Here is a 24211-nt window from a genome sequence, read left to right on the forward strand (position 1 = left end):
GAGGTGGGCCGAAGTAGTCGACAAGCGGGTGCTATTCCTCCTTGGCCAGACCTTTCGGTCGGTGACTGGATAGCCCTTCTGGCCTGTTGTTTTAGACTCTTGGGCCGGCCCATGAGTTGCGTGCTGTAGCCAAGCCTGGGTGTGGAAGCCGGTCTGTCAGGGACCCCGGGTTTACGAACCCGACAGGAGCCCCTGAGCCCCCAGGTGATTCGAGCAGAATCGTTTGGGGGATTTTTGTCGTGATGGCAGGTGCGCGCGAGCGCACCCGCGGGTGTAGCCCCCGAGCCCCCGGGCGGTTCGGGCAAAACCGTCTAGGGGGTTTTCCATTTTGTCAGTGGGGAAGGTTTTCATTTCACTGATGGGTGCGCGCGAGCGCACCCGCGGTGTAGCCCCCGAGCCCCTAGGTGGTTCAGGCAGAACCGTCTGGGGGGTGTTCGGTAGCAGGCGTGTGCACATGCTTTTTCAATTGAGGCGGAGTTGTCAACTAGGGCGTCATTGCGCAGCCGTGGTGTTTAGTCATTTTAGAGATTGGGTGAGATGGAGCTTGCAGATCCTGGCGTCGATGTGCGCCACGGGATTGGGTGAGGCAGTTAGTTTAGTTAGTTTGGGATCGGGCAAGCCGGAGCTCATAGATCCTGATGGGGCGAGATCGGGGTCGCAGACCCAGGTTGTTTCCCAGGTTGTTTTTGGAGCGCAGTCGGAGCATAGCCGGATGGGGCGAGATTAGGGTCGCAGACCCAGGTGTTTGGAGCGCAGTTGGAGTGTAGTCGGATGGGGCGAGATCAGGGTCGCAGACCCAAGTTGTTTTTGGAGCATAGTCGGAGCATTGCCGGATGGGGCGAGATCGGTGTCGTAGACCCAAGTGTTTGGAGCGCAGTCAGAGCTTAGCCGGATGGTGCGAGATCGGGGTCGTAGACCCAGGTTGTTTTTGGAGCACAGTCAGAGCATAGCCGGATGGGGCAAGATCGGGGTCACAGACCTAGGTGTTTGGAGCGCAATCAGAAGGGGCGAGTTTGGGGTCATAGACCTAGGCTTTTTGTGTCTTGCGCCCCCAAGTCTTGTTGGGCCTTAGTAGGGGTCGGTGTGAGTTGTGTGCGTTACCCCATCCTCGGTTCCTCACAACTAGAGGGGCTGAGTTTTGTTGCTTGTCCCGATCGCTCGGGCTCGAGTGACGTGCTCGGTGAGTTCGCTAAAGGGTATGATCGAGTGGAATTTGGGTCCGTCGTTCATGGTGGGGTCGGCATAGCCCTCTTATGACATTCCACTGCTCCTTTACCTGCATCCCGGCAGATGCCTGGGTCGTTCCAGAGAACGACCTGGGTGGTCTAATGGCCTCCCCTCGATGGAGATTCTATGGGCTTAGCAAGAGGTTCAGGATCGAATGAGAAGGTCGAGATGACCCTGTCTACCAGACTGGGCAAGGGCCACACGGGGCTCATCTATGTTTTTCTCCCCTGGTTCTGTTGGTTGCTCATGTCGAATGAGGCAACCGCTGCTTCGTGATGCAACACGGAGCATTGTGATGCATTTCGCTGCACGTACGATGCTCAGTTCCTGAGCCCCTGGGCGGTTCTGGGCCTGAATTGTTCGGGAGGCACGGGCGTATAGAATGAATGTGCATATGGATGTATGAAATTATTTATAAAGAAATAGAGGGGGTTGGTAGTTTTTACCTTGATGACTTGAGTGATGGGGTTTTGGAGAGCTTTAGTCGGAAACGTCCGACCGGGACCCATGCTCGTCGTTCGTGACGGAGTCGGTATGGCCTACATGGGGCGTCCCTTTGCTTCCTACCTCTCTCTCGGTGTGTTTTTCTGAGCCGTTCGATCGACTTAGGAAGCCCGATGGTCTCTCCCGGTGAAGATCCCGCTTTGATTTTTTCCCAGTCCCGCCTGGGGGTGCGGAGAGCTGCCTGCGTATGGTGATGTTTTGGTTTTCGCGCCCGATCGTGCGATAGTGGTGGCCATACCCAGGCCACGTTTTGTCTCACAAGGTGGCGTTCCATCTGACCCGGCATCGTTCCGTCGGCCAGCGTGCATCCCATCGGTCAGGGTGTGTCCCATCGTTTCCCATCCGCATTGAATGGGGGAAGGGAGAGAGTTTTTTGCTCTGATCTTTTGCCCCTCTTCGGCTACTGTGTTTCTTCCTTAAATAGGGAGAGGGAGAGGGCTCTCCGTCGTAGTCCTTTGCCTGTTCTCCGACTATTGTCTTTCCTCCTTCTTCCTCTTCACCAAGAGTGCCTGTATGCCACGGCGGTTCCTAAGTGATAGAGATGGTAAGCGAGGGGGAGGACTTATAGATCCTTTCATGAATCCAGAGTGCGATGTCGAGCTAGAGGCTGCCCGGGGTGGTGCTGGCCATCTTTGCCTGAGAAGGGGCGGCTTCCGCCAAAGGGGGTGGTGTGTTGGATTTGTCTGTGAGGCCTTCTTCGAGATGGAGCCGTATGTGGAGGGGAAGTTGCCTAGGATCATGCTAGTGGAGGGTTCTGTGCCTGCAGCTGCTCAGGTTGGCCAGTTCATAAAGTTTGATGAGATCTCTTCCATCCATGGTGGCCATACTTCGGTGGTGGCGTTCGTGCCTAGGAGCTACCTCGACTGCATGAGAAGGTCTAGAGCCCCATGCTCTTCTACTGAGCATCTATGGGTGCGGTGCCTTTGAGGTACCTGTTACTCTCGCCAAAGTCGAGGGAACGGAACCAGGCGGGTCCCTTGAGGTACCTGTTGCGCTCACCGAAGTTAGGAGCGGAATCGGGCAGGGGCCCCTGTAGCGGTGGTTATGTCCGGCGGCGAGTGCCATTTTCCTTTGGCGTCATGCGATGTCGTCGAGTGGCCGTAGTAGTATTTGGAATGGAAGTAGTTTTTAGCAAAAAATGTAATAGTTGAGTTCGTGGGTGAGCCCCTGTGTGAACAGTTTTGTATCAATGAATACATCAGTCTTGTTCTTAGTGATAGAATCACTATCCGTTCCTTATTTTTATCCTGGCGTAGCTATTGTTTTTGTCCTTTCTTTTTCGCACCTACCCATTAGTTCCATAGGCTACAGCTTTTTAAGAACCTGGGCATGGCCCGTGGGGCTCGGCTGCTCGTAACCGCAGGTCGTGGCGGGGTGTGTTCAGTTAGGAGTAAGAACATAGTTACGTAGGACAGTCAAAGGAAAAGGAATGCGCTTCCATTTGGGGGCAAAGTTGTTTACCACATGACAATAAAAAAGAGAGGTAATATTCTGTATTATACCCTCATGTAGCCCTCGAGCAACCTGGGCTAAAACTGTTCGGGCCGGGGTGCTTTACAGGAGCAAGTGTTGACTAAAAAAGCGGTAAGACCAATTTTTAGGGGAAAAAATGACGTAGCTGTTCAATGTTCCAAGTGTTGGTGAGAACGTTGCCGTTGTCGTCCTCCAGTCGGTAGGTGCCCGGTCGGATTATTTCGGTCATCGTATAGGGCCTTCCCATGGTGGAGAGAGTTTGTGTTTTTCCTTTGTCGATTGGGTCCTCCGGAGTACGAGATCGCCAACTTCGAGGATTCTCCCCCTGATCTTTCTTTTGTGGTACCTGCGGAGAGTTTGCTGATAGCAAGCGGAGCAGATGACGGTCGTCTCGCGAGCTTTCTCGAGCAGGTCGACTACGTCTTGTTGAGCCTCCATGGCTCGGTCATAGTCGAAAGCCTTCACTCTTGGGGCGCCGTTGTCGAGGTCGGAGGGCAGCACTGCCTTAGCTCCGTAAGCCAGGAAGAAGGGTGTGAACCCTGTGGATTGGTTCGAGGTTGTTCTCAGGCTCCAAAGGATTGCTGGGACCTCTGCCACCCATCATCCGATGTATTTGTTGAGTCGGTCGAAGATGCGCGACTTGAGTCCATGGAGGACCATGCCATTGGCACGCTCGACCTGACCGTTGGTTCGTGGATGACCGATGGAGGCCCGGTCGATCCTGATGCCGTATCTATCACTGAAGCCTAGGAACTTCTTTCTGGTGAAGTTAGTTCCGTGGTCAGTGATGATACAGTTAGGAACGCCAAACCGGTAGATAATGTCGAGGAAGAATTTGACCGCCTCTTCCGAGTGGATGTTGGTGATGGGCTTGGCCTCTATCCACTTGGTGAACTTATCGACTACTATGAGTAGGTGAGTGAAACCGCTTGGGTCCTTTTTGAGGGGTCCCACCATGTCAAGGCCCTAGACCACGAATGGCCAGGTGATGGGGATGGTTTGGAGCTCATGTGTAGGCAAATGTGTTTGCCAAGCGTAGAACTAGCATCCTTCACATCTGCGGATGACCTCCTCTGCATCTCGTAGCGCGGTGGGCCAGTAAAAACCTTGGCAAAAGGCTTTTCCGACCAGTGACCTTGGGGCCACGTGATGTCCACAAATCCCGGCATGGACCTCGAGGAGGAGTTGCTTCCCCTGGTCGGTGGGGATGCACTTCATGAGCACTCCTGAAGGACTCTATTTGTAGAGTACGTCACCGAGTGCGACGAAGGTTTTGGTGCATCGAGCAATCTGTCGAGCTTTAGTCCTTTCAGGTGGGAGGACCTCCTCGAGGAGGTAGGCGAGTAGCGGCACTCGCCTGTCGGTTTGATCGAGTGCCAATACAACAACGTTGGTGGGTGACACCATCGTGGAGGTACTGGGATCGAAGTCCCTGAGCGCTGGCTTGGCGCCGGGGTCGGAGCCCCTGAGTGCTGGCCTAGCATCAGGGTGTGTCTAGGTCGTACCTGCTAGGATGTGGGCGGATGGCTCATGGAGGTCATTGATGAAGATCCCGCTTGGGGACGGGTCTCTCCTGGCGGCCAATTTTGCGAGAAAATCAGCGGCATCGTTGTCCTTTCAGGGGACATGGTGCAGTTCGATCCCCTAGAATTTGTCCTCGAGCTTACGCACCTCCTAGCAGTATGCTACCATGAGGGGGCTTTTGTAGGAGGATTCCTTCATGACTTGATCAACGATCAACTCTGAGTCGCCGTGAACGTAGAGTCACGTAGCACCGAGCTCGATGGTGATGCGCAGTCCGTTGATGAGGGCCTCGTATTTTGTGGCGTTGTTTGAGGCCAAAAAATGGAGGCGCATGGCGTAGCAGAGTCTACTCCTGTCTAGGGAGATTAGAACCACTCTAGCCCCTGAGCCAGGTGCCATTACGGACCCATCGAAGTACATTGTCCAGTACTCGTGGGTGACGTCTAGGGTCGGTAGCTGGACCTCCATCCATTCGGCGACAAAATCTATGAGAGCCTAAGACTTAATAGCGGTACGAGGGGTATACCTGATGTCATGGCCCATGAGTTTGAGTGCCCACTTGGAGATCTGCCCCATGGTGTCACGGTTGTGGATGATGTGTCCGAGCAGGTATGAAGTGACGACCGCAACTTCATGGTCGGTGAAGTAGTGTAGGTGCTTCCTGGTCGCCATTAGCATGGCGTATAGGAGTTTTTGCACCTAGGGGTACCGAACCTTGGGGTCAGTAAGTACCTCCCCGACAAAGTATACGGGTTGCTGTACCTTGAGCTGGTGTCCTGGCTCCTCCCTTCAACGACTAGGGCGGTAGTAACCAAATGGTTGCTTGCCGCGACGTAAAGGAGGAGGGTGTCCATCTTTTTGAGGAGCTTGTAGAGTGGCATCCCCCATTCGCCAAGCCAGGAGATGAAGCGACTTAGGGCAGCCAGACAGCCGATGAGCCTTTGTACACCCTTGATGTTGCGTATGGGGCCCATGTTGGAGATGGCCGTGATCTTTTTAGGGTTGGCCTCGATGCCATGCTCGAACACGATGTATCCAAGCAGCTTCCCCTTCGGAACCCCTAAAACACATTTTTTTGGGATTTAGTTTGATGTTGAACCTTTGAAGGTTCGTGAATGTCACGGCCAAGTTTGCGACCAGGTCACAAGCTTGAGCTATTTTGACCACTATGTCATCAACATAGACGGTGATTGTTGGTTTCGGCCGTTCGGCTTGATCAGGCTGATCGAGCAGGTCGATTTGGTCGGCAAAGCATTGCTGCATGCACCTTTGGTAGGTGGCACCAGCGTTCTTTAGGCCGAAAGGCATGGTCACATAGCAGTACAAACCATACAAGGTGATGAACAAGGTTGCGAGCTGATCAGATTCTTTCATCATGATCTGGTGATAGCCTGAGTAGGCATCTAGAAAGGAGAGGATCTCGCAACCCGAGGTGGAGTCGACTATCTAGTCTATGCGAGGAAAAGGAAAGTGATCCTTTGGACATGCTTTGTTGAGGCTAGTGTAATCAATGCCCATTCTCCACTTCCCAGTCTTCTTTTTAACAAGAACGGGATTGGCAAGCCAGTTGGAGTGGAATACCTCTCTGATGAATTCGGCTGCCAGGAGTTTGGTGATCTCTTTGGCTATTGCCCTGCGTCTCTTGTCATTGAAGCGATGCAGGCGCTGCTTGGCGGGCTTCAAGCCCGGGATGAGGCGCAATGCGTACTCGGTGACCTCCCACGGTATGCCCGGCATGTTAGAAGGCTGCCATGCGAAGACATCGTGATTGGCGCATAGGAAGTTGATGAGCTCGCGTTCCTATTTGGCCAAGAGCTAGGTCCCAATCCGCACCATCTTGGTTGGGTCGGTGGGGTCGATACCCACCGCCTTGGTTTCCTCGAGCGGGTGGAAGGCCGTCAAGGAGGTCGGTTTGTTGCAGTCTGGGACTGCTAGGGTTGATGACTCCCCGAGCCATGGGAGCTTGGATGAGTTGATGACCGCAGTGGCGAGCTCGAAATGCTCGTGGCCGCACATGAAGGCATGCGAGAAGGCACTACTTACAGTGATGACACCGTTTGGTCCCAACATCTTGAGCTTGAGGTAGGTGTAGTTGGGGATCACCATGAATTTGGTGTAGCATGGACGCCCCAAGATAGCGTGGTAGGACCCTAGAAAGTCTACCACCTCGAAGGTGAGAACCTCCGAGCGGAAGTTGGCTCGTTTGCCAAATGTGATGGGCAGATCGCTCTGCCTGAGTGGGTATGCCTGCGCTCTCAGGATCACCCCATGGAAGGGAGAACCCGCTAGGTGGAGTTCCGACCGAGGAATGCGCATGGCGTCGAGGGTGTCGACATAGAGGATGTTGAGGCCACTGCCTCTGTCCATCAGCACCTTGGTGAGGCGCTTCTTGTGGATGATAGGGTTGACAACGAGCGGGTAGCGTCCTGGTCTTACGATGTGGGAGGGATGGTCCCTTTGATCGAAGGTGATAAGAGATTCCGACCAGCTGAGGAAGGATGGGACGGCCGTCTCGGTGGCGCATGCCTCCCTGTAGCGCACCTTGTGCTGGCGTTTCGTCCAGATGGCGTCGAACCCGCCAAAGATCATGATGCACTCCTCAGGTTTGGGGAAGCTGTCTCCATCCTTGCCTGCCGCGCCTCCTTTCTTGGCAACCGCCTCTTTGCCATCTCCCTCCTTTGGCCCCCCGGTCTATCGGAGGAAACATTTGAGGAGCTCGCAGTCCTTGTAGAGGTGTTTGACGGGGTAGGCGTGGTTGGTGCACAGACTGTCCATGAGTTTGTTGAAGTGGTCAGGCAGCCCCTGTTGGGGCTGCTTGCCCATGCGATCAGCCACAGCGACCATCGTGGTGTTGTCCGATCTACACCGATCCTTTTTGTTCTTCCTGCCCCTCTGTGTGAAGGGGCCCTCATCTTGATCCGTGCGCTTGGCCTTGCCTTTGTCCCGACCTCTGCTGAAGATTGCTCTGACCGCCTCCTCGATGGTTCAGCTAGGATCCGTGTCGCCTGCTCCTACCGCCGCACGGTGGACATCATGATTGTGTCGGGCCCGATGCCGGTTGCTGACGATGCTACGAGCATCCTGGTGCAGATTGGGCCGCTCATGTACCAGCAATTGGTGTGGAGCAGGTGCCAGGTCAGACCGTAGCATGGCTGCCGCCCCCCGAGCCATGCCTGACGACTGTAGCGGCGAGCGAACGGAGCGATCCATCTGGCGCGTCCCCGTTCCCCCGGTAGGGAGAGAGGGCGCGTGTCAGAGTCACGACGTAGAGCTTTCCACCTATTGAACGGCGGCGGCTTCTACTAGAACCCGGAGGTTCCGGTAGACTGCCCGCTCCTAGGGGTCGATGGGCTCGGGAACGCCACGCAGAAGCATTGCCGCAGCAGCGATGTTCTGGCGAGCCCAAGCGAATTGTGGGAGATCGTTCCCCTCATTCATGATGTCGTGTTGAACCTGATGAGCGCGACCTCGGGCGCCACCCGCCGGGCCATGCGCATGGGGCGCAACGTGCTGTACCGACTACGCCGGCACAGACGGCGGCTTGTTCTGCCGCTGTTGTTGTAATTCCTCGACGTGCGCTTGCGCAGATGCGAGGGACCCTGCACGTGGGTCCGGAGGGGTGTGAGTCTGCACGGACTCCACAACCACTGGTGGCTTTCCCGGAGCATCCACCATAGCGCACTCCCGGGACGGACGATGGTGGGGTGCCACGTAGCCGATGCTAGAACCGTCGCTCTCGCCCTTGTCATCTAGGAGTTCGTGGAAAGCGACAGGAGCGTTGCCTGCCATTCCCACAAATTCGGATGCGAGGGGGGATGGTGCCAGCATCCTTTGGAGCCCCCGATCATACGCATCCGCGGAGGACGCAAGGCCGTAGGGGAACCGATCGTACGATGTTTGTGGCATGGGCGATACGGTCCCTCCGGTTGATCAGTGGGCGATAGTAAATAAAGAGTAAATAACAGTATGTATATTACTTATAGTGCGGTGTGAGCAGAGAGTTTGCTTGGAATGAAGCGCAGATGCTGCGTCATCGAAGTCGTGCGTCCTAGAGTTGAATGAGGGCGTCCCTCCAATGGGTGCTGGGACGTGAGCCTCCTCACGGAGGTGTAGTACGTTGAGCCAGTCGGCGACGAACTCCAGGCTTCCAAAGAGGAAGGCCTGGGATGGCTCGAAGATGGGCGGGGCCCACATCCCAACAGGTGAGAGTGCGGGAAACTCCAGTGAGCCAAAGTGAATCATATCGCCCGAGCTTGCCACGACGAGGGTGGCAGAAAAGTGGGCCATCCGATGACCAAAAAGTGTTGAACGTACATCGTCGTCCCCACGGATGGCGCCAACTATCGGTGCAGAAAGTGGCCAACTAGTGAATATTTGTAGTTTTGTCGTACGTTGTGATCAGAGGTGGCCAAGCACTCAATGACACAGGATTTATACTAGTTTAGGCAACATGCCCTATGTCCAGTTTGAGTCAGTCAGTGACTTTATTCCTGAGCCTAGGTGCTCAAAGTCTACAGTGGGGTTACAAACGAGAAGGAGAAAGATGGGGTGTACGAGAGGTTCGGTCGGCTCTAGTCGAAAGGGCCAAGAGCGACAGGAGCTCTGCTATGAGCTACGTGTTCAAGTGTGTGCTTGAGGTCCGAACCTGGTGGTTTTGTGGTTGTGAGCTAGTGAAGTTGATCGATCTAATAAATCTAAAAGGACTGAGCTTGAATCTACTTGGGTTCACCTTTTTTTGTCTATTGGGAGAGAGCGCATCCCCTTTTATAGATGAAGGGGATGGCCTTACAAGTGAGAGGGAGAGAGTACGAATGCTTCTAAGCCTTGTTGCCCACACCGACGGGTGCAGGATAATGGTAGGCGCCCACAACATTGTTGATGTCATTGTAGAATGTCAGATGCATGTGGGAGGTTATGTCGTCTTGTTTGGGTATGGCAGATATCGGTATCTGCTATACTATTGATGCCCAGAGGCATGTGAGGGGTTTTCATCGTGTTTACTCGGTACGGTAATTCAGGTGCCCACAACACTATCGATGCCCAGGGGCATGTGGGGGGAGCCTTACCGTATGGGAGTCAATGGCGCCCACAATACTGTAGGGAAAATGTCGGTGCCTACAACACTGTATGTGTTAGGGAGGTTGAAGAGTACTGTTCCTGCAGACGTTTAGGGTATGGTCCCTGGTATCGTGGTTTGATTTGTGCGCCCTGCCTTGCTTTCTCCGTTTGTTGCCTGGTGAGCGGGCGTCCCCGGTCGGTTGGTCCCAGTAGGCTCTGGTTGCGCTAGTCAGAGAAGAGCAGTGAGCAGGGCTTCTGCAAACCCCGGTCAAAGACACGGGGTTGGAGTTGGAAGTAGTCCTTGGGCTAGGCCGTCCGATCGGAGAGGATGTCAGAGGCGACTAGAGTCCAAAGTGAGCGCTCCGGTCGGAGAGGTGGGCCAAAGTAGTCGACAAGCGGGCGCTATTCCTCCTCGGCAAGACCTTCTGGTCAGTGACTGGACCGCCCTTCTAGCCTATTGTTTTTAGACTCTTGGGCCAGCCCATGAGTTGCGTGCTGTCTGCTTGGGCCGAGCCTAGGTGTGGAAGCCGGTCTGCGAGGGACCCCGGGTTTATGAACCCGACACTTAGTGTATAACTCATGTGCCCATAACTTGTTCAATATTACTCTCAAATGTTGCTCATGTTCTTCTACACTCCTTGAATATATGAGAATGTCATCGATGAACACTACAAATTTGTCTAACTCCTCCATAAAGACTTTGTTCATCAGATTCATGAAGTATGCTGGGGTGTTGGTCAATCCAAATGACATTACGGTGAACTCATATTGTCCATAGTGGGTCACAAAAGCGGTCTTCGGTATGTTGCTGAGCCGAATCTTCAATTGATAGTAGCCTGATCTCAAATCTATGTTGGAGAAATACTTGGCACCTTTTAGCTGATCAAATAGGTCAGCAATCCTTGGTAGAGGGCACTTGTTCTTGATGGTGACTTCATTTAGTGACCGGTAATCAATACACATTCGTAGACTGCCATCTTTCTTCTTCACGAACAAAACTGGTGATCCCTAGGGTGATGAGCTTGGTCTAATATACCTTTTTTCTTGTAACTCTTGTAGTTGCTTCTTTAATTCTTCCAATTCATTGGCTGCCATTCGGTAGGGCCTCTTTGCTATTGGTGCAGTTTCGGGTATTAAGTCGATAATGAATTCCAAATCTCTATCTGGTGGCATTCCGGGTAACTCTTCGAGGAACACATCAGGGTACTCACATATGACCGTTACTTCTTCAATAGTTGTTGCTTGTACATTGCAAACCATTGGTTTAGCTTTTGGGGCTTGAGGGTGACATTTTACTGTGATTCCATTATGATTTGTCAGGGTTACTGCTCTGTCGCTGCAGGATATGTTGCCATAGTGTCTGTTTAACCATTCCATTCCTAATATTATGTCCAATCCTTCAGTCTTCAATACTACTAAATCCGTTTGAAATTCCACTCCATCAATCATTATCCTCACTCGAGGGCATTTTAAGGTGCATTTGAGGACAGCTCCAGGGGTTCGAATCAAGAGAGGGGTGGGGAGTAACACTGTTCTTAAACTATTTTTAAGCACAAAATAAGCAGAAACAATTGAATGCGAAGTGCTAGAATCAAACAACACGGTTGCAGACATGGAGTTTACTAGAAACTCACTATAAATGACATTAGGTGCTGCCTGTACTTCCTCTGCATTCACGTGATTCACATGGTCTTGCCCAAAACTTTGGGCATTCTGTCTTGGTGGTCCAGAATTTTGAGGTGCGGTGCGTTCGACTCCTGAAGCGGCGGTCCTGTTGCTGGCTATAGATTGGGCCGGGGCAGAGTTTGCGGCTTTATAAGGGCATTATGTGACACGGTGTCTAGGTTGACGGCATCCAAAACAGGTCTCTGCTACTGTATTATTGTTACTCTTGGGCTGATTGTTGTTGCTGCTATTGCTGCTATTGTTGCTCTTGTAGTTGGAGGTGGTCTGCGAGGTGTTGGATCCGGATGACCTATATTGCATGGTTTTCTAATACCTTGCGGGTGCAGTGTTGTTGGTGCGGACTCATTGTGTCCTTTCTTGTTGATGAGCTCATTGCATTAGGGACTTATGTTTCCTTTCTCCTTCACTTCTATTGCGCTCTTCTTCTAACAGAATAGTGCAGTTCATCAATGTGTTGAAATTCGGGTAGATGTGGGTAATTATCTGCTCTCTCAGGGCTACATTAAGTCCTTTTCTAAAACATCTCTGCTTCTTCTTGTTGGTGTTGACATCATTAGGTGCATAGCGTGCTAGCTTCATAAATTTCCATATGTACTGATTCACCGTCATCGGTCCTTGTCTCAGGGAATGAAATTCTTTAGCTTTTATTTCCATAATTCCTTCGGGGATGTGATATTCATGAAATGCTTCCACAAATTCTTGCCAAGTGACAACGTCTGGATCATTAGCTGCATCTTGATAGTTCTCCCACCATTCACCGGCTACTCCTACCAGTTGATGGGTGGCTAGATTAACCTTCTCTTCGTCAGTGGCTCGTACTGCATTTAGCTTCTTAGTAATGGTGCGCAACCAATCATCTGCTGAAAGGGGATCTTCTTCTGCACTATCAAAAGTAGGTGGATGAAGTCTCATAAATGCTGCCATTTTTCCATGTCCATTTCCATTATTTGGTCTCCTTCAAGGTTCTCCAATAATCATGTCTGTCGATCCATAACTTCTACTAATGTCGGTGGGGGTGGCGGTGGTTCTTCTCCTTGTACCGGATTATTTCCAATATTTTGCTCAACTTCTTCATCACCTTCTTCATGTACTTCTTCTATAATTGGGACATTATCTTCTTGTGGTTGCTCATGCCCATGCCTTTGATTATGATGCCCGCGATTGCCTCTGTTATGCCTGCCTCTAGGGGGTGGTGCAACTTGTTCCTCTACTTAATGAACCTACCTTTCGGTGGCCCTTTCACGGCGTTCATGAATCCTATCGGATCTCCTTTCCATCTATTGCTGTGGGACAACAATGATGAGAAGATATCCTCTAGGCTTTTGTAAAAACAGGCAAGCAAAAACACACAAGCATAAACAAACACACAATATATTACATCACAAAACAGTTACATATATGATACAAGAGCACATCATACACATTAACTGCTAGGATGATTACTACACGACTACTCATACTCTAGGGACATCGAATCACTAGACGTACTACTACTACTCGAGTTACCAAACACTACTTCTAATTGCTACAATTCATATTATTTATTTTACAAGAGCTGTAACGGCTCAAAATTATCCTCTACTTGAACCGTATCTTAGGAAGGTCCCTGAGTGCAGTCCTGCCCTTTTTCCTGGGCTAATTGCTCATCTCGCAGCTTGCAAAGCTCACTTGCATATCCATCAGCATTGTCCGACCTCTGTGAAACTTGTGAAGGTCCTGCATTCCCAGTGGTCTTCTAGTTGGTGAAGTTATCAGCAAAAGATTCTTCAGTCTCAACTGTCTCGTGGTCCAAAAATGACTCTCTTGATGCGTATTCATTTAGATCATAGTGTGGCTTCTGTGGGTCATAAAATGGTATTCCATTTGTTGCTGTAGGTTGTTTGGCCAAGTTCCTTTTCTTCTTCATCTTCTTTGCATGCTTCCACATGCGTGGATCCTGTAAAAGTGTGTCCATCTCCTGGCGACACTCAGTCAACTTACGCCTCAGAATTATCCTTTCTTGATTTGCTCGATATAACTCCATGGTGGTGTTGCGTAACTCGTCCCTAATCTCCTTGGCCTTCATGATCCATCCTGATAATTCTTTCTGTTGGTCTTCATAGATAGCATCAAGTGCATGCATGTATCTGACATTGAATACTTCCATATATTCTGGTGCCTGGGGTTGATTTTCCCAAATCCCGAACCTTCTCACACCACGTGGGAGTGGTCTGGTTCGACATAGGAAAGAATCTGGCTAGAGTGTGCTCAATATCTTACTAAAATATCTGACAAAACTCTGTAAGAGCCTGGCGTGCTGCTTTCTAGGCTGAGTCATAATATTCTCTTCCATATACTGTGATATACCGATTCTGGAATGCAGGGCATGATGGATGCTTTGGAATATGCAGGTGTACTTCACACTTGAGTACACCCTCCTCATTGTACTCACGACAGTAGTACATAGGAGGCTCAGTGTAACCCAAGTGCTAGAGTGTCTCCTAAAGGAGCGATGGGAATCCTCCAATGGTCAAGCAGTTCGAATGTTCCCATTCGTCATCCATTGTTGCAAAAATTTAACCACATGATGACAAGATCCTAACATATAGGTATGTTAAGCCTTGGGCTAATGGTTTCCAAACGAAGAAGACCCCCGACCGACCCCTTTAGGATCACCTAGGGGCTCGGGGGATTTGCCCATCAGGCATGCTTGTGCGCACCCTCTGGCAAAGAGATCCGGCCGAGCCTGACCCGACTACAGCTTCCGCCTAGGGCTCAGGGGCTTCCCCGAGCCTTGGGCTCCTGATCTATGGCACCTCCGGCCCTGTCCCTTGGCTCCTGCCCAACTAACGATGCCAGCCAAGGCTCAAGCACAAGAAGACAAGCCCTAGGCTACCGATGCCCAGGGGCCCCTTAGCGTCGCTCCCAAGGCATGCCCCTACCAACTGCTCCTCCGATAGGGTCATGTTTAGGGCGTGACACAAGAAGACAAAGCTTCCCGTGGCCTCCGTGGGCTCGGGGGCTTCCAGGCCCGCATGTTAGCCCCTAGAAATGACCTCCTTCGCCACCAAGAAGACTCCAGAAGGTCTCACCCAGGGGAGGCCAGTCCAAGCCAACACCCTCTGACATGTAGAGTGTTAGAACAGAGCAGTCGGACAACGCCAAGGCTTCTTCGGCTCCAAGACACCTCGACGGTCCACGGTGCACCACTACAAGGCCCTCCTGGACTCCAACGCACATTGACTATAGACTAGAACCCTCAAACCACCTTGTCCGCGACCTATCTCATTATATAAGGGATAAGGTTGGACCTAGAGGGGAGAGGATCCCAGTTCGATCACCAGACACTCCATTCCATTCCATCTGCCTCCGCTTTGCACCAGGAGCAAGGCAACCCAGAGAGGGGCACCGAGAGCCCCTCCTCCACCGCATCCCGCCGTCTCCTTCCTCTCTGATGAGGGGGAGACTCCATTGGCGGCGAGGCAACCTTAGGATTAACACCGAGCTAACCCCTACCAAACTCTCTTCCTTTACACTCTATTGTAACCCCCAGATTTTGGGTGCTCTTGAGTATAAGGATCATCAGCTACTGGACGTAGGGACCGAATTGGCCCGAACCAGGATAAACCATTGTATCTTCTCTGCGTGATTCTTGTGTTCCTGAGTCCACCCGAGCCACCGGAGACCCCGTACTCTGACACCGACTCGAACAACATGTTTGCCATGGTTTGAACCCCGCGACACATGGGTTAGAAGCATTTTTGCAACACAAAAGTGAAATGACAATAGGAAAAGTTCGTTCATCATATTGTTATTAAGCGTGGCGTTATTATTCCTACTACCGTTATTATACGCGTTCCAAACCTAGGGCTTCGTCCTACGGTCAAGCTTGGCTCTAATACCACTCTGTCAGCCCCTCATTCTGAGAGTCCTAGGTGCATCTGTACTTGCGCCAGGATCATGCACAAGTATGCACAAAATCAATAGAAATGACACATAGATATAAAACAAAAGGTTCCAAGCTTTATTGATATCTAAAATAAGGTTCTACAATGATGGCCCGAAGGGCATAGTCATAGGATTACAGAGCTAGCGAAAATCTACTACTGTGAAGCGGCATTTATTCATGGCAGTCTCTAGTACGATGGTATTATACAGCGTAGCGATAACCTATTCCACAGGCAAGCTCGAGCGCGGTCAAAACCCTAGCTTCGATGTCAACCTCCTACGATTGGACTCATCACTACTAGATTTCGACCCTATTGCCACTTGATGCCATTTGCATCACCACAAATTGTGTTGTAATAGGGGTGTGTTTTGCAACATTTGTCCAAAAAGGTGGCAATAGGGGGACTATGTTGCCACAAAAATAGTGCATTATAATTTTTACGTTCGGCGTTGCAAGAGGTGAGACCTATAGCAACCCTTTTTTGAAAAGTGTTGCTATAGGTTAAAAATATTGCCATGATGACATTTCATTGCGTTAGTATTGATTGGTGTTGCAACCGTCTAGTGCTCTTGCAACCATATAGAACAGTGTAACTATTGCTTGAAATTATTGCCATAGTGTTGTTGGGTTGTAATATTTCTCACGACCATTGCAATAGCTAGACCATGTATTGCAACTAGATTTCTAAGGCGATGCAATAGTATGTTGCTATTACCACAGTGTTGTTTGGTTGCAATATTTCTCATGACCATTGCAATAGTTAGCTGTTTATTGCAACTAAATATTTAAATCGATGCAATAGTATGTTGCTATTGCCACATGTGTGTTTGGTTGCTATAATTTCTAGTGTCGTTGCAATATGTTGTTGTAGGAAACACCTGTATTTCATGGGCTTTCAGTATAGCAAAAGGGCCCAAGCCTACAAATAAATCGACTCCTACCGATGACATACGTGATCCTCTATCGCTGCTGTCACCCCCCAACTCAGTTGGTGCCCTAGCATGGAACGTGGAAACGCCAGCGCACACGCCGCCCATCATCGGCAACAAAGGCTCTCTAGCGAGCGAAGCTAATGTAGCATCATCACTGGTGTCAGGTGTGGCTCTTGTTGATGTGCGCTATGAGTATGTAGCAAGTGCAAGTCACCATCTGTTTGATAATTTTTATCATGTCTCTATAGTTTGATCGGCAATTGATATTTGCTTCTTTTGCTAATCCACACTATAAGAGATATAGCCTTCTACGACATTGCATTTATGTCATAGAAACTGAAAATTATGTTATGTTTCACAAACCATTGACCATGGATGTCTACGCAAATGCCACGTAGGATAACAAAACATGGTAAAATATTGTCATATGACATGGCAATTTAATATATTGTAGCCCACTATATATATTGCAGCCCACAAAATAAATTTACAACCAGCAAGCAAATTGAAAATGGTCACATTCATTACATTACTTGGAAAATCAGATTCATTCATATTACATGTCAAAATAATTGTTACATGTCAAACTCAACCAAAGATACATAAATCTCACATGTGCAAGTCATTACCACAGGTCCAACCAAGTTGCAAAATAAGTTAGCCACATATCCAAGTCATTACAAAAAAAGGCACATCCAATCCATTTCGCATGTTTGTCGTCTCTCATCTGGACATCCCCGGACGGTTCTGTAGCAACATTAGTTTGATTACTTGGTACAGCCGATCCACTGTTAGGGTCCACATGGGCAGAAGTATGTGAACTCAATGCATGAAGGTGACTCCGCACATTCAGGAGGAATGTCTGATTTTCATTTTCAGCAAGATCGAAAGCAATTTGGTATGCAAGAAGAGTATCGCCCTGGCAAACAAACATAAGGTTATATTTCAAAAACAAAGGCAATCAACGAACCAAGAAATGGTCTTGTTTGGCAAAAGGAAAAAGAGGGCATACCTTGTTTCGAGAAATCAGCTTGTCTGATATATTTTGACAAGACATTGTAGAATCCAAAAATACAGAAACAATGAGTTAGAACACAAGATGGTATTCTAATATTTTGTGCACAGTTATTATGTGCCAATCACAAGCGGTTGAATCGATTGGCAGGATTTATAGTCCCAATCATCCATAGCATGCCTACCTCCAATCGATATTTGCGGTGACTAACATATTGCTCCCTCCAGTTTATCCAGTCTCCGGCACTCAACAGACATACCCATTGCCTGTTGATATTTTCCATCAAGAATGCACCTGAAAGGCAATCATGCACGTGTGAGCTCAGAGCTGCATTTCTAACAAACCAAGAAACAATGAACCATGAGGAAACTATCATACTTGTTCAACATCCTTTCCACAATTGCTTGCAGCCACTGTCCATCATTTTTTCTTCTCCAGTGGCCCTTGATTGGATGGCAGCATATTCATCCAAAGCTTTTGCTGAAAAAAGAAACAGGGAAAAGGAGGTAATGTTTAACACAGTACTTTTAGTGCTATCAACAATTAACTGGTCATAATGCAGGCACCAGGCAGATTACCTAACAGTGTTTGAGCATAATCAGAGTCGTCAGAAACATCAAACAGGGGTCCAGCACCAAGTGCATACGACAGAGCATCATTTAGCTCAGCCAAGTAGAAAAACACCATAGGGGCAACTAGTGCTAAAAGCTGCCTCTGGACAAACTCCTCGTCTTCATACAAACTCTCACTGCATGCAGCAGGAAACAAATTGTGAGAAATACAAGCACAAAGCAAAGCACCCAAGCTTATACTGATTGTTAAAACTTTTTACAACCAATGACCAGGATAAAGAGAAAATATTTCGGCCCATGCACATCAATGGCAGCAGCCATGAATAATCTTGGTATTCATACGGATCCTTCTAAAATGAATGTAACTCCTAGGATATTGGTTGCAAAGTTAGTTACAAGGCATGCTTGATACGCCAAGAAGGTCCAATATCACAAAGCCCAAAATCTTTACTATAAGTTCCCATGGTGTCTAAAAGTGGAATTTTTGCACACTAGAAAAATAATTGAGGTTCATTTGTCCATATGAGTCCATGTTTATTTGATTTTATATAACTGCTACAGGAAAGCTAATCAAGGGCACGGGTTAAATCGAGAGTTCTGGAAATGTTCTTTGCCAGATTATTGATGCAACTCCAGAAATTGAAACACCCTAAAATTTGAATTTCTGGAAATAGAGCTAAAATGATTTAATTTAGAATTTTTGTGCTCATAAAATATAGGAAAATAATTTTTTTATTAAATTAAAATTAACCATAAGGTTTAGCAACATGTTTGTGCATACATGCTCTTGAATTTGATGTATTTGGTTGAGTGGTTTTGATTGAAAATTTGAAATGGCTTAAATTGCTTTTGGAAAGAAATTAAAAATGGCTTTGAAGTAAAAGAAAAGAAAATTAGGAAATCAAAGCATTTCAAAAGTTGTAAAAATTTATTTTTGACAACTAATCAAAATTTCTCATTTTTATTTGAATTAAAAAGCATATTCAAAATTCTATTTGAATCTGATGAAGGATCATATTTGCCTTTTTGGATTGAAAAAAAAAAGAAAATGGGCAAAAGAGTTTCTTTACTCCTCTCTCCTTCTCTCTCTGTTTCAGCCCAGCATCGGCCCGCCCTCTTTTCCTCACTGCCTTCCCCGCGCGGGCCGAGCCGGCCCAGTGCGCCCTCTCCTTCTCCCTTGGCGCCCGGTCCAGCTCCCTCCTTCCCCGCGTCGGCCCAGTTCCGAGTTGGCCCATCTCTCGCGCTCACTCCTTCGCGGCGGCCCAGCCGTCACGCCGCGCGCTCCGCAGCCGCCCCAGCTCTTTCCCCTGGATTTCCCGCTGACAGCCCGGCCCCACCCATCAGGCGTCTTCCACCTTGCGACGTAGACGCGCCGGACTCCTTCGCCGGTGTCCATGTCCGGCTCCATTACGCCTCGGTGCCATGCCGCTCAAGTCCCCGCGGCTCATAAATAGCTGGCCGATCCCGCTCCGCCTCCCTATCCCTTCTCACAGCAAGTTTCGCCCTCGTCGAATCGCTGCGCTATCACAGCCGCGCCGCCGCGAGCTTCACTCCGCCTAACCGCGCCGTCGCTCGCCATCGCGCCGTCACAGCTTCCCCCGAACCCTCCATCGAGCTCGCCTCGAGCTTCTATTTCTCCCCGAAGTTCTCCCGTGACCTGTGGTGACCAGGAGCGTCGAAGCCGACAACGCCAGCAAGGTCCGGCAATGGCGCCGCCGCGTGTGAGTCCGCCGCCGGCCTCCTACACCGCCTGCTTCCATCTTGGTCGTCCAAATCTGATCCAACGGTCCCAAAGCAAAGATACCCCTTCGCGTGGCTTAATTGCGTAAGAGTCCCTGCCTTTTTACAGATTCCAACCCGCAGTCCATTACGTATTAGTTATAATATGTCTTCTTCTTTTAAAAGCGTATTTTAATCGGTCCACTTCAAAATACGTTTTCAGCTATCTACAGATTTGCCACTGATTTTGTTTTAGCCATAACTTCTCCGTTTTAACTCCGATTTGATCCGTTCAACTTGTGTTAGGTTCATAATTTCATAATCTACATGTTCATACTACTGTTATGTATGTTTTCAACTTTTAAAATTCGAGGCTAGGTTTAATCTATTATTTTATTAAAGGAAATCTTGTTTATTTCATATCTTCTATGTTTTAGATCCGTTTTAGCCCATTCAAGTTGCGTTAGATTCATAGCAAACAAGATCTATGCGTTAGTAACGATGTTTATCATATCATTATTTCTAAAATTTCATGGTTTGAATTATATCTTGATTAATGATTATGTAACTGTGTTTTATAAATAAAATATGATTTCTTTCACTTTAGTTTTATAATTCAAACTGAAATTTGACTTAAATTATAATATCTATAGAATATCTTATATATGTTTTTATATAATAAAAACACATGAAGCTAATAGTTTTATGAGTAGATCTTCCGGTAGTTGTATCTTTTCAACCGTAGCTCCGATTAGCGTGCTTTTCGCGTCTGTGTGTTCGTAGCGAGACGTAGATTCGTTTTACAAACTTTTCATCTTGATTTTCTGTTTGGTGTACTGTTCTAATTTAGATCTATTGTTTGCTTCATGTATGATTGTATGGATGCTTGTGTGGTGCTTTATGATTAAGTCCAGTCGGTGAGATATACGTGGTGATCAAGAAGAAAAAGAAGAAGAACATTGAAGATTAAAGCTTACCGAAGGATCGGTGTTTTAAGGCAAGTATAGCATGTGATCTTCCTTGTTACCTATTCACCTTTAATCATTTAGTTCATGCTGCATGTGTCTACCTTCACTACCAATAAGGATATCCTAGTCTTTTGTACTTATACTTTGTTACCTTTGGGTTATTGCATTGGGTAGTATGATGCTAGTGCTAAACTACAACCATGATCTTGTAACTTGACTAATGGTATATGCAATAAACATTAAAACATGCTTTTTAGCAACATGGAACAAGGGGGCTAGAGCATTGGGCTGTTTTAGGGTGCTATAGATTCCTCTCCCTAAGGACTTATCTGTAAGTGATCATCCGGGACTTACATTATAGCTGTGAGGGCTATATGTCTCTGGCTTTAGCTCAGTATGAGGACCTTTTGTAGCTTGTTAGTGGTTACCTTTATTGGCATAAGAATGGCTTGCCAAATCGGGTATAGGACAGCCTCTACTCTTATGTGTATAGCCATGATGGAATTGTGCCATTCGACAGGGGGGTTCCTACATCTGTTTGCTGAGTGAATCTAATGGCCCTAACTTGTTAGACGAACCTTTGAAATGCTTCATAGTGAACCCTGCCGACCTTCCTGGGTAGTGGGTCAAGAGGTTGGCCGCCTCGGGCAAAAGGGTAAATCACGACTCACAGTGAAAGTGTACAACCTCTGCAGAGTGTAAAACTGGTATATCAGCCGTGCTCACGGTCACGAGCGGCCTTGAAACCCTTACGGAATATATGATGAACACTGATGATACTGATGATAAAGATGCTCACTAATGTTTACCGTTTATGCTATTCATTACTCATGTTTACCTGATCATGTGTTTATATGGGCTTGCGATAAACTTGTTGCTACTCACTTGCTAAAATCATGACTCGTTAAAAGCTAATCGCAGTTAAACCAGTATCAGCCTTTTGAGCCTCATGAACCCCATGTTATATTTGTTGAGTATGAAATGTACTTACGCTTGTTTTACTTTTCAAATATTTGGATGAAAATCCCGGATGGGTACCAGATTGCTAGAGTTTGGAGAAATTGGGCTTATGATCAACCAGTCAGTTGTCCCTGTGGAACCGGAGTCTTTGCTTGAGGATCAGAGTTGTCTTTCCGCTGTCTATACTCTAAGGTTATATTCTCTATACTAAGTGCGTTATATAATTGAGCATTGTCTATTGATATTACCCTTATTTGTAGCTATATGTGAGATTTGACTTACTAGGCTCACATATGGTGTGTATCTGGTTTTGTTTTTAAAACCGGGTGCTACAAGTGGTATCAGAGCAATGCTGACTGTAGGACGCAAGCCTAGTTAGAAATTGGCCATCTTAAGGTTTTGAAATTGCTATAAAATCCTTGCTCTATGAACCTTGATATTTTCTTCTCTACTATATCTCTACCCTTGCTATTCATCTCTACCTTGGCGCTTATTTTAAAGTCTTTATTCTCATCTCCACTCCTTGATTTGATATGCTAATAGAACTATTCCTCATCACCTTCTTGCGTAATTTGAAGATGAGTTTTAGGATTATTACCCCTAGTACAATAAGAACGATAGTATCGCAAGTTGAGTCAATGATTGAATTGTACATCTTTATTGCTTGTTGAATTGTCCTTATGCTTATGACTGTTTTGAATCTTTGTAATGATTGCAATGATCTTGATGGGTGTTCCCACAAAATCATTTAGTTTAGAGGCCTAAGGTAAAAGGATTAGTGAAATATACAGTTGGGTTATGGTATTCTTCTGTTTCCTCTATCATGTCTTTTCCGAGCAGTCTGCACTCTTCGGCTTATATCTATATTCTTGGACAACTAAAAATCATGAGAAAATTCTGGACAATAGTAGACATCAATATCTTTCTCTGAGCACAAGAATCATCATGATAGCTATTTTGGTTATGGAGATACGAAAATCACAAGGCGATGCATCTGTGCTGTTTGGAACCTAGAACAGTTTCTGTTGTGCACTATTTTCGACCAAGTTGACTACAGAATTTGGAAAAGTATTCTATAAGGAAGTTGTGGAGCATTTGGTAAGCTTTCTAACGGTATAAGCTACAACTTCATTGGATTAACAGAATGAGAGTTACAGCCATTTTACGACGCTGTTGTTTTACTGCTCGCGAAGAATTCTAGATTTCTTGTTCTTACCCATACACAGGAGTATCATTGGGATGACAGAACGTCTTGATATTAGTTAACTCATCTAGAAGGAGATGCAAACCATACTTTGGTGTCCCCTAGTTTATCTTTTCTAAAGGGGGGTAGCCAAGTTAAAGAATTTGCAAGATGAAGAATCATACGTTCTAGTTTGCGCAGTGGAAGCGTGGTGGTACCCAAAGATGTGAAAGAAGTTTAGAGTCTCAATGAGGTTTGATTAAAGGTTCAAGGGAGGTTTAACCAAGATCATCAAGATTTAGATAGAGCTACTGGATAAGTTTTCAAGTTGGTTTGGATAAAGAAACTTTAGCTAAGTGTTTGAAGGAGTCCAAGAAGAGGTTGAAGTAAAACCTAAGTATTAGCCTTGCCAGATCCGAATGAGAGCTTCATATCTACAAGGATGCACCCTGTCAAGGTGTGGAATGTGTACTTATACGAGAAGAAAGGTAGTAGCTTGTTCATTAAGTCAACTAAGGAAGCGTGAGTTGAACTACCTAACATGTTATCTGGAGTTATCCATTATGGAGCATGGAAGTAATATCTTCTTGGAAGTAAAAGTGACATATAGGAGGGTCACAAGAATCTATAGGACATCTTCACTAAGTTGGTCTTGAGCTTGTGATATCCTCGTTGGAATGAAATTGCTTATGACTTGGAAAAGTGATATCACCTAGAGAAGCAAAAGTCACGACTGATGCCCTTAGCAATGGAGAATTGTGCTAAGAAGGTTCGGGTGACACCAAGGGTCAAGAATCGTATCCTAAGTTTGAGCTACTTAGCTGAAAACATTAATATTTTGAGGATTGGTGGTAGAATTTCCTTCTAACTAAGAGATTCGTCAGGCTCTGTTGGAAGATAAATATTTTAGGAAAAAGAATTGGTATTAAAGGAAATGTGGCCTAGTGATTGGAGTTGCCAGAGAAATGTTCAAGGTACCTGTCAGAATCTGGGAATCAGTTTGATAAGTTACTTGGAGTAAGATTCATAGGTATGCAACGTGAAGTGGGATCATTATCAAGACGATGGAACAACGTAAGGAAGTAAAGAAGGATTCAAAGACGAAGTATCTTTATCTCCTAGTCGACGTCGTCCGAATCTCGGGGACGAGATTCATCTTAAGGGGGTAGAATTGTAACACCCTAAAACTTGAATTTATGGAAATAGAGCTAAAATGATTTAATTTGGAATTTTTGTGCTCATAAAATATAGGAAAATAAATTTTTTTATTAAATTAAAATTAACCATAAGGTTTAGCAACATGTTTGTGCATACATGCTCTTGCATTTGATGTATTTGGTTGAGTGGTTTTGATTGAAAATTTGAAATGGCTTAAATTGCTTTTGGAAAGAAATTAAAAATGGCTTTGAAGTAAAAGAAAAGAAAATTAGGAAATCAAAGCATTTCAAAAGTTGTAAAATTT

At 47.3% G+C, this 24211-nt stretch overlaps 1 protein-coding gene across 1 annotated transcript; it reads right to left on the minus strand.

The window, feature by feature from the left end:
* Positions 1–6543: 6543 nt before the first annotated feature.
* On the minus strand, positions 6544–7317 carry LOC136515405 (uncharacterized). Its single transcript, XM_066509001.1, has one exon. The coding sequence runs from the start codon at positions 7315–7317 to the stop codon at positions 6544–6546; it is 774 nt and encodes a 257-aa protein (XP_066365098.1).
* Positions 7318–24211: the final 16894 nt, after the last annotated feature.

The sequence above is a fragment of the Miscanthus floridulus genome, chromosome 17 (assembly GCF_019320115.1).
Source record: "Miscanthus floridulus cultivar M001 chromosome 17, ASM1932011v1, whole genome shotgun sequence".
NCBI lineage: Eukaryota > Viridiplantae > Streptophyta > Magnoliopsida > Poales > Poaceae > Miscanthus > Miscanthus floridulus.